This window comes from Desmodus rotundus, chromosome 7 (assembly GCF_022682495.2).
Source record: "Desmodus rotundus isolate HL8 chromosome 7, HLdesRot8A.1, whole genome shotgun sequence".
NCBI lineage: Eukaryota > Metazoa > Chordata > Mammalia > Chiroptera > Phyllostomidae > Desmodus > Desmodus rotundus.
In genome coordinates this window covers 10,936,871-10,951,347 of record NC_071393.1, presented here as the reverse complement: position 1 = coordinate 10,951,347, position 14,477 = coordinate 10,936,871, and the positions used below count along the sequence as shown (strand labels likewise).

Here is a 14,477-nt window from a genome sequence, read left to right as displayed (position 1 = left end):
AATGGAAGGCAAGTAGAGTAATGACTGAGAGCAATCTCGAGTAAAATCCCAGCTCTGCCTTCTGCCGTGTGGCCTTGGGCAAGTCCCTTCACCTCTTAAAGGCTAATACCAACTGGTTTGTTGAAGATTAAACAGAGGTAACATCTGTAAAAGTGCTCGGTACTTCTGCCCACCCTTTTCAAGGACTCAATGAGGGATAGCTATAATTATTATTGTTACAGCTTTAGAAAGAACACAGGCTTTGCAGGCAGACAGAGTAGGTGTGAGTCCTGGCCTCCCCTTTTACTGACTAGCCGGGGATAAGTCATTGAAGCGTTTTGAGCTTCTGTTCCTCAGCTGTAAAACATGGCAGATAAATTAGGGGGACAGAAATCCTCCCTGCTCTTTCTGCCCCTTCCCAATGCCTACTCAATGCTGACGAAACACCAGAAAAGGAGAAAGCAGGGAAACCTGTCCCATGCTTAGTGTGTCCACGGGTGGTGGCGGAAGCTGAGGGAAAGAGGAGAGGCAGCCAGGCTCAGCATGCCTCGGAGCAAGTCAGTCACAGCCTGGCATTCCAGTGAAAGTGGAAGCAAAACAAAATGTTTACTTTTCCTTGAATGTGCTGTTGGTTGAACTGGCCAGGCATGGTTTTACAGAGTTTTACTTCCTTAACCAAACACCCCAGCGTGAAGAGAAGCAAGAGCTATGTGGCTAAATGTGCCCTGCGCCAAGTGAACGCCTGGGTCTGGCTTTTCCCACCCCATCACCTCACCTCTTTACAATCAAGTTCAAACTCAATCCCAACACAAGAGTGTCACTGCAAATTGTTTATTAAAACACAAAGCAATGGACAGTGAAAAACATCCTGATTTTTTTTTCTTTTTGGTGGGAGTAGGGTGGGGCACGGAAGGGGTAGGGACAGGTGGAGATAGCCCAGAAGGAAAGACAGCTCTATCCACCCCTACTGCTTTCCCGGGCCAGCCAGGGTCAAAGCCCCTCAGTCCATCTCACCGTGCTGCTGAAAATGCGCGTCGTGGCTACAGAGTTGGTTTCGCCTCCGCAGGGAGAGGATGGGGATCTAGTATAGGAACTACAAAGGGCTACTAAGAACTTGACACTATTCTCCAGCACTTGTTATACAGAACAGAGCAGCCAGGACCAATCAGGAGGGGTGGGGTGGGCTCCCAGACAAGCCAGGTGGATGGCTGAAGAGGCTGCCCTGAGCCCAGAATGGGCAGCCGGCCCCAACGTGGGAGAACTTGGTGGAAGAAAAACCCAAGGAGGAAATTAACCCAGGGTCAAATTTCTTGTCATTCCCTGGATCAGGACACGCCAGGGAAGAGGAGTCAAGAACGCCTCACTCCTGGTTTCACCGCACTGTCTCTCCCTGCCAGCTCTCCTTTCCCACCCAGCAAACTCAGCCCTCCTTTCCCGACAGTTGTCCTTTGCAAAGACGGAGCGTGCACTTCAGTTTGTTATTGTTTCTTCTCGTACTGAGGCAAAGCGCTGAAGCTCAAAATAGAGGTGAGAATGGAGTTCTGCTCTGCCTGGGGCTGCGTGCCCCCCTCTCACACGACTGCCTGGATGCGAGAGGCGCCAAGGCCCTCTCTGCCAACTGCGACAGGCACCACTGTCTCCCCCGCTGCCAGCACGATCCTGGCTCCTTGCTTTTGTACTCCTGGGGGGAAGCCCACCCCAAGGGATCTATCCTGCTCTTTTTCTGCCAACCCAGCCAGTCCCCAAATCATCTGTTCCTATCAAAAAGATTTGGCAACCCAAAGTAGGCTAGCCAAAAGGCAGCTGGGGAAGGACAAACCAGATCGGCAGCAAGCCACCCATGTACAGAGAGGAAACCCGCCCTCACTAGGCAGCTGACCTGTTGGTGCCAATCTCGTCTTGTAACAAAATGAGGAAACCTAGCCCTCTTGCTCCAGGAGCGGCCTCAATGCAGAAAGAGTCGCAGCTCAGCCTGGAAGGGAAAAACTACTCTGAGCTCTCTGCAGCTCGAACATTAAGGCTTCTTTGCAATTTTCTTAGAGCTCTTTGATCCCTCATTATATCTTCCCATAAAAGAGAAGCAGAATTCCTCTAAGATTTCTGAACAGACCCTAGGTGTTTCCGGTTCTGCTTAGCCCTGGTTTCTTCCCCTGCAGCCACAGTAGAAGGTGGCCCGTAGCATCTCCCTCCGCCCTTTTTTTAAAACAGAAGCATCTATTAGTCTCTCAGTTTGGAAAGCTCACCTGCTCTCCTCAGTCCTCCTGGAGAGGCAGGGAGGACAGTACTGCATGTCACCACTTGGTGCCATTAAGGGTCCTCAGGGCAAGAAGACACTTGAATTAGGTCAGAGCTGGCCAGCCAAGGGGAGGGGAAGAAGGGGGAGGGAAGCAGCCCCAGGGCAGGGACTGAAAGACCCCTGCCCAGACCTGAATCAGAGGGAATGCCCACCCTGGCTCAGAGCAGGCGAGGAAAAGGCACTGTGCTGACCCAGGTGGGTCCTTCCCCAACCCCCAGGGAGGGTAGAGAGCCTGCTGACTCCTTCCCTGGGCTTCTCAAGGTGGGTCATTTTCTAGGGAAAGGTATGTAAGTGCTGCGAGAGGGAATACACTGCTGCTGTTTTCTGACTTTCAACTGAGATTCTAGCAGCCCTGGCCAGGCCTTCCCAAGAGAGGGTAGAGGCAGGGTAAGAAGGAAGAGAAATTCCTTAAAACGGAAGCTTCTTCAAAAAGATAAAGTCAAATCACAATTCTGAAACTGGATTACACAGTTCCCAGGCACAGAAAGAGGAAGGTAAACTTAACTCAAACTTCGCCCCCTCTCTTAAAAGCCTAAGTGACTTCTTATGTGATCCCCGATTTCAGGCCAGTATCTCTTAGGCAAACAACGGGAACAAAAGAACAAGATCACACTCTCAAACCAACAGGTGGCCCTGTAGACCCCGTGGCCCTCTGGGGAGTCTAACACCACCGACACTCAAAAATGACTATCTTTCAAGTAACCAGACCTCAAGATATCCACTGAGCAGCTCCTCCTTAGAAGTGGAAATTTTTCCAAGAATGGATCTAGTTTAGGGGGCATGGGTCCCACAGACTGTTTCCTGGTACAATGTTTCAGCATGAGAGAAGCCCGAAAAAGTCCCATTAGAGGCCAGCTGGGCCCTGACCCAAATCAGAGCGACACCACAGACCCTCTGGCCATCTTCAGCAGACCTCTTTGTATGGTCAACCCAGAACAACAGAAGCCACGCTTCTGGCAAAAGGAGTTCCACCCTGGCTGTCTGCTCTTAGCTTTGGCCAGCTGGTCGCAGAGGACCCAAAAAGCCCAGGGCAGAGCGTAGATCCTGGAGAAGAGCCCAGGCCTCTGCTTCCCCACCCCTAACTGCCACTGCTCCTCACCCCCTAACCTCAACAGACCCCCCTACAGTGCAGGCTCTCTGTCCCGGCACTAGCTCAAAATACAGGCATGGGAACAAACAGTGCAAAAAGCAAAAGATGAACTACTGAGTAATTCTTAGCCCACACAATATAAAAATAAAAATAAAGAGTGCCCCATCCCACCGCTTTAACCTAAATTTCACGTACCTATATCATCTGGGAGGGGGGAAAAAAAAAGCTTTCAAGTTCAGCATCATGAGCCAGCTGTGACCAGCCCTTGGCCCAGGGGACTCTACCCCAGCCCCCACCATTTCTTCCTGTTACCTCATTTCCCCTTTAGTTTTTGTCAGCCAAAGAAAGATGTTCCTTCCTTTCAGATACAACCAAAGAGGAAAGTGCCCATCCCTATCCCCGAGCTCAGGGGAAAAGGGTGGGCTTGGAAACAGAGGCCGAAGCTAAGCTGCTTGGCTTACAGTACCGTTAGGAAATGGCCCCAGGAGCCAGGGTTTCCTTCTGAGACTCTGAGTCACTGAAGGGATGCGTTGAGGTGAGGAGATGGGGACCCCTCCTTCCTCAGTGAGACCCAGGCAAACCAACAAGGCAGAATGGAGGCAGCAAGTCTTCCTTCCTCGGCTCTAAAATGGTCCTGGCCGCAGCCCGCAGCTCTGGGGAGCTGTGATGGAATGGGATGTGACGGGATGGGGGCTAAAGCCACTGTCAGAAGCCCAGTAAATAGTCAGGATGTCCGCTGCCCCGGGCAGGTGGTCCCAGGGTCAAGGGTACCAGACGGACACCATCCTTTATAGCAGGGAGCTTTGTACAGTGCTCCACCTTCCCAATTGCAGCCTTAGGCCACAACCGTCCAGCTGCCTGACTCAACACCCTAGTACTGAGGCTAAAGTCACAACCAAAATAAAGGGCCACAACTGTCAGAGGACAAAATGGCCAGCCCGGGCTCACTCATGAAAAGCCAAAACCCAGGACGTGAGCCCGAGGACTACTTCCTTTGTCACATAAGAAGTAGTTCAAATAGATGGAGCTCTTTACAAAATATATCCAAAAAAGACAAACTCGAAATTAAACATCTTCTTTACAAAATTGCCCTGGCCTGAGAATCTTTGCTGCTCCAGCCCAAAGCAGAAGCCAATCCTGCTGCCTTCCACCCACAAAACTCCTTGCAGCTGGGAAACAGATGACAATGACCAGAGAGCAACGCAACAGGGAAGAATCACTTCCTGCAGAAATCTCTCCAGGGAATCCAAGATGGACACTTAGATGCTACAGTTGGCTTCAGAGCCGCCAGGATGATGGCTGACTGGAAATCTGTCTCTCCTGTCACACCGAGAACCTGACTGCTACTTGGAGAGGAAAATGAAAGGACAGAGGGGAATATTATTAAGATCGGCGAGCAGCGGCCATGGGCCAGGTATAGACAATCAGTCTAGTTCCTTGGGACAGCTCTAGGCATGACCCCAAACTGTCTGAACCATGACATAAAAGGACAGAGGAGTAAATGAACATCAGATACTAGACATCCTAGACAGTGGTCAGTCACTTTGTAGGGCTCAAGTCTCTGAGGCTGCTCTTAAGTTATGCTTACATAAGCCTCTTCTGATCCAAAGACCAGAAGAGACTCCTAAGGTCAAGTGTTCTGTCGCTGCAGGCTGGAAAGCATCTCTGTCCCCTGGCAGCAAGACCCTGCAAAGGGGCCAGGGCAAGAACTGCTGGGTCAGGTCTTCCTGCTGCCGGCTCAGAGATCCAGGGAGGGAGGTACCATCAAGGTGAAGTGGTAGATGATTAAGACATTCAAGCAGAGGGAATCCCAAGTCCTCATGTCTTCTTCCCTTGGCAATAATTTAGTGAGATGGTTGAGAAAGAATTCAAACGAGCCAGATGAAGAAACAAAAAAAAAGAGAGAGAGAGAGAGAGAAAGAGAGAAGAAATTAAGTCCCCAACGAACACTGAAATCAAAACGATTTGTTGTGGCAATGAGTCGGAGGCAATTTGAGGACCTGACACACACTAATCGTCTTGGATACCAGACAGCCCTCTAACCGGCTCACGTCAGGGAGGCAGGCGACGACAAAGAGCTCAGAATGGAAGTTGGAACCGTCAGTGGGCTAAAACCAGAAAGGCTTCCACGTAGGAAAGTATCTACTTTTCTTTCTTTTTTTAACACCCCCGTCTGTTTTCATCTTTATCACACAAAGCATACATGTCCACACACACACACAAAGCACACCCACTCTCAACCCCGGGGCATCTGCAAATGCATCTGGACACACGTTCAGGACATACCCAACTGCCAGTGCTGGTCTTCGCAGGTAATAAGATGACTTTGTCCCTGCTGTTAATTTCAACCCTAAAAAAGGGGTCTGCTCCAAGTTCAGAGTCCTTTCCGCTAGGTAAACAGACGAGGATCCTTGACCAGGTAGGACCCGTCTACCCGAGGTGCCTCAGAGAGGAAAGAGACGGCTGGGGGCCATCCGCGAGGAGAGGCCTACAACTGAAGCAGGTTGGGACCAGGTGGTGGTGAAGGAGGGCTGCTCTCTACTCACTCTGCCTCTTTTATCTCCTTTAATTTTTTTGTGGTGTTTTTAGTTTGTCTGTTTGTGTTAATCGCCGTGAAAAAGACAGAAACCAAACCAACACGTTTGGTCTCTTTCCCACACCCCTCCACCCTGTTCAGGATGGCGATTTGTTCTCACAACCGGCAGAGGCAGAAGAGGGTTGGAATGAAGACTCCGAAGGCCACCAGGATGGGAAACATGAGGCTGCTGTTGTCCGAGGCGTAGGGGTTGGGCGTGCGGGGGCCTGACTGCACGCGGTTCTTACTGGTCTGTCTTTTCAGATTAGATCCTTCGTCGTATTCTTCTTCTTCCTCTTCCTCTTCCTTCTTCTCCAATCCTGGATGAGGCTGCAGCTTTGGTACATCTGACACAAGAAAGAAGATACCTTTTAGTAAGACCCACAGCATTTATGGGAGACCTTTAACAGCAGTAAATGAGACACAATAAAGACACTCTATGACCTAACCAGGGGCCGCAGGAAGGAGCAGAAATAGCTTCTGGCCTAGAGAATTGCAGATTCCGAAATACATTAGCCTTCCTTAGATTTAGCTAAGAAGTAGTAAAAGCCCTGCACACAGGGAGGGTCACTCTGTCCCCTTTCCAGTCCTACTTCTCCAGGTCCCCCAGAGGAGGGAGGGACTGGACAGGGACAATAACACAACACCCAAACTTAACCTTTTCAAACCCCTCCTCCTCCCTGCCATAATCCCATACTCTCTTTTGATTCACAAAGCAGCTGAGGCCAAGCGGATGCAGAGTTCTGGGTTCTCACACATACTACCCCTCTTCTGTCTCCTCCTCAGGGACTCAAACCCGTAAATCTGTGGGCTGCGAGACACCCTCCTGGATGTCACCATATCAATATGTGGGGGACATCAAGACAATGGGATGAGACCCTCAGTGCCTTCAGGATGAGTTGGGAAAAGGTACAGAGGTGGAATGGGGAGAAAAGTCACAAAGACACTAGCTTTCTCTGCAAAAATCCACCTGGGAAGCTGGCAGCCAGCATAATCTCAACCTTGAAAAAGAAACATACTCTGAGGCTGGATCACAAGGACAAGGAGACAGTAATAAATGAACTTCTGCCCAGTGCGGTCTGGCAATACTGGAATCTCGGAGCAGACGGAACAGACAAAAACAATGAACTCCTCCTTTTGCCTCCCCCCCTCTCCCCAGGAAATAGGTATCAAAGAAACAGAATAAGAACAAGTTTTAGACAATTCCAAATAACTACAAGGGTCGGGGAACACCAACAAGTACCACTATTAATCACAATTTACAAGGAAGTTAAAGGAATTTGTCCAAAACCAAACATCTGATTAAATGGCAGCAATACAATTTAAACACAGATCTCGCTCCAAAGCTCATCCCTAGCACCATGCTACACTCCATCCCCCCAGCCTTCTGACCCTGGAGCCCCCCCAGTTTGGCTTTAAGTAATAGTTTTCAAAATACTGAGCAGCTAAATTATCCTCCACCAAGGGTTTTCTCAACCACATCCTTCAGCCCAAGTCCAAAAGCAGATGGAAAACAACTCACCGTCCACCGTGCCAGCCATGATGTAGAGTGCACAGACTTTGGGATTGTCATAGTACCCCTGTGGCAATACGGGAGGAAACGGGAGACAGCAGTCAGCCCCAGCCAGCGGCACGAGCCCCGAGCCCCCCGCCCCCCGCCGTGAGCTCTCCCTCAGCGCCGAGGGCACAACAAGGGCACTACCTTGACAAATTCGATGTACAGTTTCCCCGTGAAGGTGGACACCTCCCCTTGGACGCTGAGCTTCCCTTTTCTGATGCTCATCGGGACGATTTCATCGTGAGCAGTGCTGTGCCCAACACGGTCGAAGATGTCCAAGTCCTTCACCACGATGTGGCCGTTCAATCGCACATCGAATACCTTCCAGCACGGAGAAAGGAGAGAGCGTCAAAACCGTCAGCTTCACGTCCTTTCGGCAGCTGGACAACACATACCTGCCTGGGCTTCAAGTTCAAAAATAATTTAACGGATAACAGGGCTAGATATACTCCAGGGTAGCTAGAGTCCTTTCCCTGAGCCTCATGTTCCGAGTCCGCGTTCCTTCACTCTCAAGGAGGCCTCACACTGGCCTTAGGGAGCAAAGGATACAAACAAAAAAGTTCAACATGGAAAGAAGGAAATTCACAAGAAGGGACAGGAAAAGAACAGGCTAAAAACGAGAAGGCACAGACGAGAAGAAAGGTAACCCAGAGGGCCTCAACAGACAGGCTCAGTTTGCTGCCAAGAGTCTCCTGTCACCAACTCCATGGCAAGTGCAGCCCCGTAGCAGAGGGGCATGGCTTCTCTAGCGGCAAAAGGAACCCAGCTTTCCCCTCAAAGGTCGGGCGCTCCTCACTCCTGAGGAGGTCTGCACACTTTCTGGCCCACCACGGAGGACCGTCCAAGAGTAGCAACGTCTCACTGGTCAAGGAGGATGGGGGCGCTGACCAGGCCTCACCTTCTGCTGGGACTGTGCGAAGTAGACCTCGGCGAATTTCAACACCAACACATAGTCCCCCTCCTCCTTGATGGGCACTTCGTAGCCAAAGGTCTCCTCATTGTACCGTTCTGTTTGATACAGGATCTGGTCCTCGGGGTTGGAGCGGAGGATTGGCAGTTTCATGCCATAGTCAGAGGCTGGGGACAAAAGATAAAGAGAAATCACATCAGAGGCAAAGCATAAAAGAAGAGCAGAGACCTCAGAATGGCCAGAGGCATTTCCAGGGCAATGCTAATAACCCCCCAGTGGAAGGGGCCAACCCCTTTGCTCCTGGCTCCAAGCAGACCAGACACAAAGGCAAGAAAGCCATTACTAAGCCAGAGTGAAAAAAATGAAAGAGGCAAAACCCTAATCACCCCAACATCTCCTGTAACCCCCAGAGCGGGATTTTCTGAAAGTTTTTCTTTCAGAAATGACTTTTTCAAGAGAACAGGTCTAACTCATTATTAGAACAAAGCGCTATGCCCCAGCTGCCTGGTTCCCTGCGAGGGAGCACTTCAGAGAAACCTCATAAAACAAGGGGGATGGCCGGGAGCTCTACAAGACGATTAAGTTCAAAGAATGTTTTTTTTCTTATTCAGAAAAGCTCCGAGTCTAGAAAACAGGATATCTGTTAGGAAAGTCATTCTTCATTGTCTTTACCACAAATAAGTCACCAGCTTTAGTTGCTTTTTATGACTTTTTCATTTAAAAAGTTTGAAGGCTCTAAAAAGAAGGGTGTGATGCTCTCCAATTTCCTTTAGGTCCACGTACCTTACTTCCCACAGACTCACAAAATTCAACCTCACCTCCGCTCTTGAACATTTCCCCCAGTTAAACAAAAAGAAAGAAACTTCCTACCGTATCACCAGCACCTAACACGGTTTCTGCAAAGCAGTGAAGCCCCGCACTTCTCCCCACAGGGCAAGAGCCATCCCAGCCAGGAAAGAAAACCTGCCAAGGTCCTACTGGCACCTCTGGCTTAAGACGACCAAGTTCTGGGGGAGCGGCCCTCCCATCTCACAGAATGGCATGGGATAAGGCGGGATAAAAGCAAAAAGATACCTGCCTCAGGTCGGTATGAGAACAGCCAGAAACCTCTGCTGCCTCGGGTCCTCCCCCAAACTTGGTAGGAGACGATACAGTATGACATGTGTCTTCCCCCAACCTAACAAATTAAACTGGGGTCTTCCCGCAAACATAAGACACTACGCTCCAGCCCCAGAGGTGAGCGAGAGGTCATGCCTCCTTCTTCAGAGAGTAGCCTCTCCGACTCCTTCATCCCGTGAACACAAGGAGGCTTTCCGGTGCTCCACAAATCTACTTTCCACAGGCCTGGTTTCTCCTGCAGCTCAGAATTAAAATTTCAAGACCACTTTCCCATCTCACCCAGTGACTCTGGTGACATCGGGCACCCAGATCCTTTGGGAGATGTCTAAGAGTGACCATCCCTGGCCATTATCTTCTGAATCACCAAAATTCCGAAAGAAAAAGAGAGAGAGAGAGAATCTGGAGAAAAAAAGCAACGGGAAGACACAGTGGCTAAGGTCAAGCCCTCGAAAATATAAACATAACTATTAACAGTTCCTGTAAGTGAACAGTAGCCTGAGGTCAGATGCACTAATGAGACAAAGTAACAGGAAACTCAGTGCACTTTTGTCTTGGGCATTTCTTCTTCCTATTTCTCCTCCTGAAATCAAAGAGGGCTAGCTGAGCAGCGCTACAAAGGATGTACTGCTAGGGTGCCCCAGGCTCTCTCCCTGGCTCATGTGACATTACACTGGGGCATAAACCTATCAAGATGAAAAGACTGCTATTTTTCATTCAACTGAGTTCTAAGAATTTCCTTCTTCTGTGAGGGAACGTGATCCTTACAGATTTGGAACATTAACTACATTTGCTTTTTAGATACACAGAAAATTTTGTGCGTGTGTGGGAAATCGTAGTTTTCGTTTTGTTTTGTTTTCCCCTTGCCAAGTGGAAAAAGTGAGAAACTGACAGTAATGTAATCTCTGGCAGTCTCAGTCCCATAAGAAAACAGAGCTGTGTGAACAAAAAAACTACTTAATAACCTGGGAATTACCTTTAAATATTTTCCCTTTAAAGCCCAAGTGGCCTTCCCAAGAGCTCTGCCACATGCACAGTTGAATGTGCCCAAGCCCCAAGAGATACAGCAGCAAAAAGGATTTTTTTCTTCCCTCCTGCGCCTTCATGTAGCACAGCCAGACAGATTTCTCTAGGATACAGAAAAGTATACACAGCACACTGCCAGAGCTGGCACACTGCAACTCAGGCAGCCACAAGGGAAGGGGGCCGCGGGGCCTACATTTGCCCGCTGCTTCTTAGTCCTGGACAATGGAGTAGCCAGCCCAGGTTTTAGAGTAAGAGAGACGAGGATTTCAGTCCTAGAGTATATGATTCAGGACAACTATTTCCTCTGGGTGTTTTCTCACCTATAAACGGGAATATCACCTACCCAGATTCTCTGTGAACTTCTGCTACTTGGAGGGCCTGCAAAGGAAGCCTGCATCTTAGGTGACAGTATTGGGACAGGATTCTAAACAAATCTGTGTCTTAAGCAAACCAGAGGCATCCTACCTTTCAAGCCCTTATCTCACCAAGGCCAAATCCTTCCTCAGCCAAAAGGAAGGCTGCCCAGAAAAGGGTCTTCCTTAGGCCCGCAGAACTAGTAATGTGATAGGCTCAGGCCCCGGCCAGCTTTTTTCCCTTCTGCAGCCATGTTCTGCCCTTCTTTTAATTCCCTGTAAAAGGTCATCAAGCAAAGAAAAAGACAGAGACACTTTAACCTACTCTGGACAAGGGAGTTTTCAGATTCATGTCACTGATTTCTAAAGCATGAGAAGTTTTATTAAGAAGGAAAATATGGCTCAGAGAGGTAAAGCAAGTTCTTCAAGGTAATGCAAATGATTGGAAGGTATCTTTCTATGAAGAGGAAATAGCCTCTCCTAAAACCAAGCCAGGCACTATGCCCTTGGGCCAAATAACCAGGTCTTCTCTTCCTTAGAATCAAGAGGAACCCAGAAGCAGCAAGTTAAAAAGAAGCCAGAATACTGCAGCATGCCGACATCCCAAATCGAGCGCTTCTGAACCACTCTCCATAATGGTACTTTCATCTGTTGAAGCGCACAGGTTGAAAAAGCCTTTCCCGGGCTGTCAGTATCTCCTATGAACCCTAAGTACCCGCATGGATGAAGTTCAATAAACATTGCGCAGCGCCTTTGAAGGCTAAAGCCACTAGGTGCCCTGGGCCATTCACAGTTATATGAATGCCGAACTACAAAGACACTACAGAAAAAGAGCAAGTTCAAAAGCAGGCCAAACCCTTATCTGGATTAACTTGGCAACAAATATCTGAATTCATTCAACATAAAATGAACTTTCTTTAGCACGCTGGAAACAGTATCACAGGCATGTGGGAAAAGATATAAAGCATACAGCTCCTGCTGCAATCAGTGTGAACAGCTACAGGAGGCACAGGTCTCCAAATGGCTGGCACACCCTCATCCAAACAGTGCCAGAGAAGGAAAGCAGCGCGAACAGCTGCGCTTCCCTGGGTGGTGCCACACTCCTTAGCACAGAAGAAACTAGAGAGCTGCCTCCTGAGAGTGGAAGCTTAATCACATCTCAGCCCCAGAGCTAATGCCAGCAAAATGCTACTCTCAGGCACCCAGAAGCACGACATTGCAAGAGGCTGGCCCAAGCGGCAGCAGCAAAGCATCTTCCACTCCTCATCCATGCCTTAACACTGCTACAGTTCCGACCCAGACTGATAGACTGGAGCAGGAAACCTCTGATGACACACTGCCCCAAAGGCCAGGGCCCGAGACAGGACTCTAGTACGCTTGACCTTTGGTAGGTCTCATGTAATTCTACTTGTTACAAAAAAACTCAGAAGGAACTGCAACCATGAGCCAATAACCCAAGGACAGAGAGCCTGGTCACCGGTCACTGATGATCAGGCCAAAAACCAAAGTTAAAAACCCCACCACCTGTACCAGCAAATTAAAACCAGGATTTCTGAATAAGAGGAGTAGCAGGGCACCAAACCTGTGTGGTCCTGACTTCCTCGTCTGTACAACAGACTTAAAAGCCTGGTATCTGCTTACATGAAAGGAACCATCTGCACACAGTCCTCACCACAGCTATCTCAAGAGGCAAAGTCCACAAACGGCTGGTCTCTAATTTCCTCAAGGGCCCATACCCATGAAGAGGAAGGGTTCGGATGAAGATAGCAGCGAACTCCTGCTAGCAAGTCTGACTTTGGTGGCTGCTACAGCTGCCAAAGACGGGGCCCCCTGACTCAGCTGAACCCAGCCTACTGAGACCTACATGAGACAGGGCTACATAAATTCCAAGACAAACACAGAACTTCAGAAAACAGCTCTGTGTCCCAACACCCTCACAGATATGTAAGCCACAAACTCCCTAATATACCCTGGGTACAGAGTATAGCAAATCCCAAGACACGGCAATGAACTTGGAATAACAAAGTTAAATACTTTAGTCGAGGCGAGAGCCAAATCTGGGCATCGTGGAAAAAAGAGTTCAAGAAAGTCTGTCTCCTAATCTTCTGGAGATGGCGTATTGCCAATTTGTCAGCCTCTGAACCCAGCATACAGCATAAATCTTCCCACATGTGAAGCAAGGGACTCCTTCTTAAACCTGTTTTCCAATCATACTTACAGAAGAAACAGAGTCTAGAGCAGATTTTCCCAAAGAGTGGTGTGGTCTGGGGATGACTTATATCAGAAGCTTCTCATACAGAAACCTGGGTTTAATTTCTTAGGTCTGGGGTTTGCATTTTTAACCAGCTCTCCTGGCAATTCTTCCACCAACTTGGAGAGAACTGTGCAGCTCTGTAAAAACCACTATTGCTCAATCAGTTAAATCAAAATCATTTTTCCCATAAGCTGGAGTCATACCTCCCTGGACCACTTAGTGTAAGTTCTACACACTCTCAAAATACTCAGAACTTACGCTGGCTGACCCAGCTGACACACCACCAGCCTCCCGTGCAGGATGATTTCGATATAACCATCCTCTGGGGGCGGCCTGCAGCTTCTACTTTTAAGCACACATAGCCCTCTCTCCAAAGCGGGGCGGGGAAAGGAGGCTGCAATCAAACTTTTCTGGCCCATCCTCTTCGAAGATTCCTTTCTATTCTGGCTAAGTATCAAGCCCCACTCCTGCAGAACGAGTAAGGAAAGCGGCCGATGTCTGGGGTCGGCAGGATTCCACCACGAACTGACTCGAGCGGAGAGAACCACCCGTGCTAGGGACACCGATAACCTAAAACCGTGAGGCCTCGAGGTGGCAAGAGGCCGCCCTCGTCTTTACTTTTTTCCCAGCTCGGGTCGAGGAGAGGGGTTAAGAAATTGCAGGATGCGAGGTCCAACTATAACTTCTCGCCAACTCTCTGCCTCAATGGCTCTTGGTAGCTTCTCGAGCCAGTGCCAGGCTCTGAGCTGTGACCGGGTCCCTGTGGAAACTGCAGAGAGAAACTTCGCTCGAGACGTGGCCCCAGGGGTCGAAGAAGAGGGCTCCGGGTCCGCAGCCCTTAGCCGGCTGCGCCCAGCACGGCAGGCCTGGAACCCCGCGGCTCCGCGAGGGGTTCTCACCTCGGCCCACCCGGCCTTCCAAAGGGTCCTTGCGGAAGTGGATCCCGTGCACGTCCACATGCGCTTCGCCGCCCGCGTTGACTGCCCAAATAACGCTCTCCGGCAGCCCGGCTCCCACCAAGCCAACCATGCCGAGCCCCGGCCCGCTGAAAGCCGGCAGCAGCAGCAGCAGCAGCAGCAGTCGCAGGAGCGCCACAGCGGCTCCCTCAACCGCCCGGGCCCCCAGCATGGCGGCCACCAAAGCGGGGACAGCCTCCTCCAACCCTCGTTCTCAGCCGGCCTCCAGGCCGCCCAGGACTCAGAGAAACAGCGCCACGGGCCGCTCTGTCTCACCCGCCGGGGACATGTCGATCTCAGGCCTCCTTCTCAACGACCGCTACCACCTCCCACCTCGGGAACAACCTACCCCGTCGCCCAGCCC

General features: G+C 50.0%; 1 protein-coding gene across 2 annotated transcripts; it reads right to left on the bottom strand.

Annotated features, from left to right (window-relative positions):
• Positions 1–794: 794 nt before the first annotated feature.
• MLEC (malectin) lies at positions 795–14,471 on the bottom strand. 2 transcript variants are annotated; one of them, XM_045200802.3, is made up of 5 exons: positions 14,390–14,471; positions 8,397–8,575; positions 7,643–7,819; positions 7,463–7,520; positions 795–6,287 (listed from the first exon to the last, which is right to left on the bottom strand). In XM_045200802.3, exons 1-5 carry the CDS (start codon positions 14,400–14,402, stop codon positions 6,058–6,060), a joined length of 657 nt encoding a protein of 218 aa, XP_045056737.1. In that variant the 5' UTR covers positions 14,403–14,471; the 3' UTR covers positions 795–6,057. The 2 variants fall into 2 exon arrangements, with proteins under 2 accessions (XP_045056737.1, XP_024422692.1); XM_024566924.4 differs by having other exon boundaries at positions 14,057–14,463.
• Positions 14,472–14,477: the final 6 nt, after the last annotated feature.

What these genes read in the sequence shown, in the direction of transcription:
- MLEC (XM_024566924.4), bottom strand. Translation starts at nt 14,285, where the DNA reads ATGCTGGGGGCCCGGGCGGTTGAGGGAGCCGCTGTGGCGCTCCTGCGA. An exon ending in TCGCACAGTCCCAGCAGAAG is followed by an intron (nt 7,820 to 8,396) that starts GTGAGGCCTGGT and finishes CCGTGCTGGAAG; the next exon opens with GTATTCGATGTGCGATTGAA. An exon ending in CATGGCTGGCACGGTGGACG is followed by an intron (nt 6,288 to 7,462) that starts GTGAGTTGTTTT and finishes TTCTTGTGTCAG; the next exon opens with ATGTACCAAAGCTGCAGCCT.